Genomic DNA, 2,349 nt, shown 5'->3' on the forward strand with positions numbered 1-2,349 from the left:
TGTGATATCCTTTAACAGGGAGGGAAACTGAGGCAGAGAGAGGCCAATTTAAAGATAACAGGTTGAAGATACAGCAAAATAAGGCAGAACTTGAACTCATTTCTGTCTGACTCCAGAACAGGTACTTTGATTTGCTAAGATATGTGACTAGATCTAAAGAATAATAGCAAGGAACACGTACTGAGGACATGTTGTGTGCCAGGTACCATGTTCCCTGCATTAACTCATTTCATTTTTAAACACTCCTAGGAAATGGGAACTATCATTACCATTTTACCGAAGAACAAACTGTGGCCTAGTGAGGGGAAGTGGCCAAGGTCACACAGATAATAGGCAGCCATGTACCCATGTACAACTTTTCATGGAAGAAGGGAAGAATAACAATGGATTTTGGTGTGGCCACCAAAAGGGATAATGTCCATTACACTGACCAAGACACAGGCACTACTTTCCTAGAATCTAGTGAATTGGCACTGTCTGGGTCTTTTGAGATGGGGACACTGCTTTCTGAATTCTCTCCTTTCTTACTCTTAGAATCAGACCTGGGGGCCTGGAGGGTGCAGGAGATGTATCTGATGTCATCCACCCCCTTAAATTTTATTTTATTTTTTATTTTAATTTTTTTAAAAAGATGACTGGTAAGGGGATCTTAACCCTTGACTTAGTGTTGTCAGCACCATGTTCTCTCAAGTGAGCTAACCGGCCATCCCTATATGGGATCCGAACCTGTGGCCTTGGTGTTATCAGCACCACACTCTCCCGAGTGAGCCACGGCTGGCCCACCCCGTTAAATTTTATATTTACAATCTAGCAGTGTTCTAGAGCATAGCTCTGGAGTCAGACAATATGTCAGTATAGCTGGTGCTACAATAATGCTGCATAACAAACACCCCCAAATCAGTGTCTTAAAACACTAAGGATTTATTTAGCCGTGGAATCTGATCTCAGGGATTTAGGCTGGACTCAGCTGGGGAGTTCTTTTGGTCTCTGCGGGGCTCACTCACATGTTGGGGTAGAGTGGGGGTGGTGTTGGCTTCTCTAGCTGGCTTTGGTTGGAATGATTGGGGCCTTGGACCTGGTCTAGCCCAGGTGTGTTTTTCTCATGGCCACAGTCAAGCACATGCAGAAACATACAAGGTCTCTTGAGTCCTAGGCTCAGAACTGGCACACCAGCACTTCCACCTAAATCTGTTGGCCAAAGCAAGTCACATGGCCAAACCCAGAGTCAAGGGGTAGGGTATGTCCCCCTCACCACCCAACACACACGCCTCTCACCCAAGCAGTCAGAGGACACTGAAGAGTTACATGGTCAAGGATGTCGCGACAAGGATATGGGGCCATTAATGCAATCATACTATCACATATTCTATGTTTGAATCTTTGTTACTTACTAGCTGTGTAACTTTGTGCAAGTGGATTAACCCTTTGGTGCCTCAGTTTCCTACTCTGTAAAATGGGCCGAATAATAGCCAATCGTTAGGGAATTTAATTTGTGGGAATTAAATAAGAGAATGCATATAAAGTACTGAGCACAATGCAAGTGCTCCATAAATGTTCATTTTTGTTCTTACTGCATTATAGAGTTCTATTGATAACAATGTTATTCTGATAATGATAACAGTGATAATTTGCTGAACCCCTACCTTGTGCCAGACACTAAGCCAGGTGCTTTACCACAGCGCTGCGAAGTGGTCAGGGTGAACATTATTATAATTTTTTTTTTTTCATCCTCTCAACCCAGCTTTTCCCGACTTTGGGAAGAACCCAGAAGAGAAGCAGTTATCATTATTATTATGTCCACTTTTAAGACAGAGAAACTGAGGGTGAGAGAGGGGACAGGACTCAGAGCCAGTCACTGTTAGAAGCAGGACCTCTGAGGTGAGGTCCTTTTTCAAACCCTAACCTGTCTCCCCCCATCCCTAGGCCTCAACTTCCCCGATGGCACAGGTACCAGGGGAAGTGGACAACATGGAGGGGCTGCCCGCCGCTAACAACAACAACCCTGCAGCCCACTGGGAGAGTCCAGATCGGGGCTGGGAGCGGGAGCAGCCGGCCGCCTCCACCGCAGCCGCCTCGCTCTTTGAGTGCTCCCGGATCAAGGCTTTGGCAGGTAGCTAGTGGAGGAGAACTGGGGTGGGACCAGGGGAGGGGAGGGGAGGGAAGGAGGAGAGAACTGCTGGGGTGGCATCTGTGCATCTTAGTGCCTGAGAACCTTGATGGCCTGGAGGGTGGGAAGGCAGTTACAGACCTAGCACTTGAATTTTTATTTTTATTTTTTTATTTTTTATTTTTTTTTAAAGATGACCGGTAAGAGGATCTTAACCCTTGACTTGGTGTTGTCAGCACCAC

At 45.9% G+C, this 2,349-nt stretch overlaps 1 protein-coding gene across 1 annotated transcript in view; it reads left to right on the forward strand.

Moving 5' to 3' along the window:
* Positions 1-1,938: 1,938 nt before the first annotated feature.
* Positions 1,939-2,349, forward strand: part of LOC103598611 (spectrin beta chain, non-erythrocytic 4-like) — a 94,314-nt gene continuing 93,903 nt past the window's right edge. Inside the window, 1 exon segment of the mRNA XM_008582647.1 lies at positions 1,939-2,110. Coding sequence (XP_008580869.1) covers positions 1,939-2,110 — 172 coding nt within the window.

This window comes from Galeopterus variegatus, unplaced genomic scaffold (assembly GCF_000696425.1).
Source record: "Galeopterus variegatus unplaced genomic scaffold, G_variegatus-3.0.2 Scaffold93, whole genome shotgun sequence".
Taxonomy (NCBI): domain Eukaryota; kingdom Metazoa; phylum Chordata; class Mammalia; order Dermoptera; family Cynocephalidae; genus Galeopterus; species Galeopterus variegatus.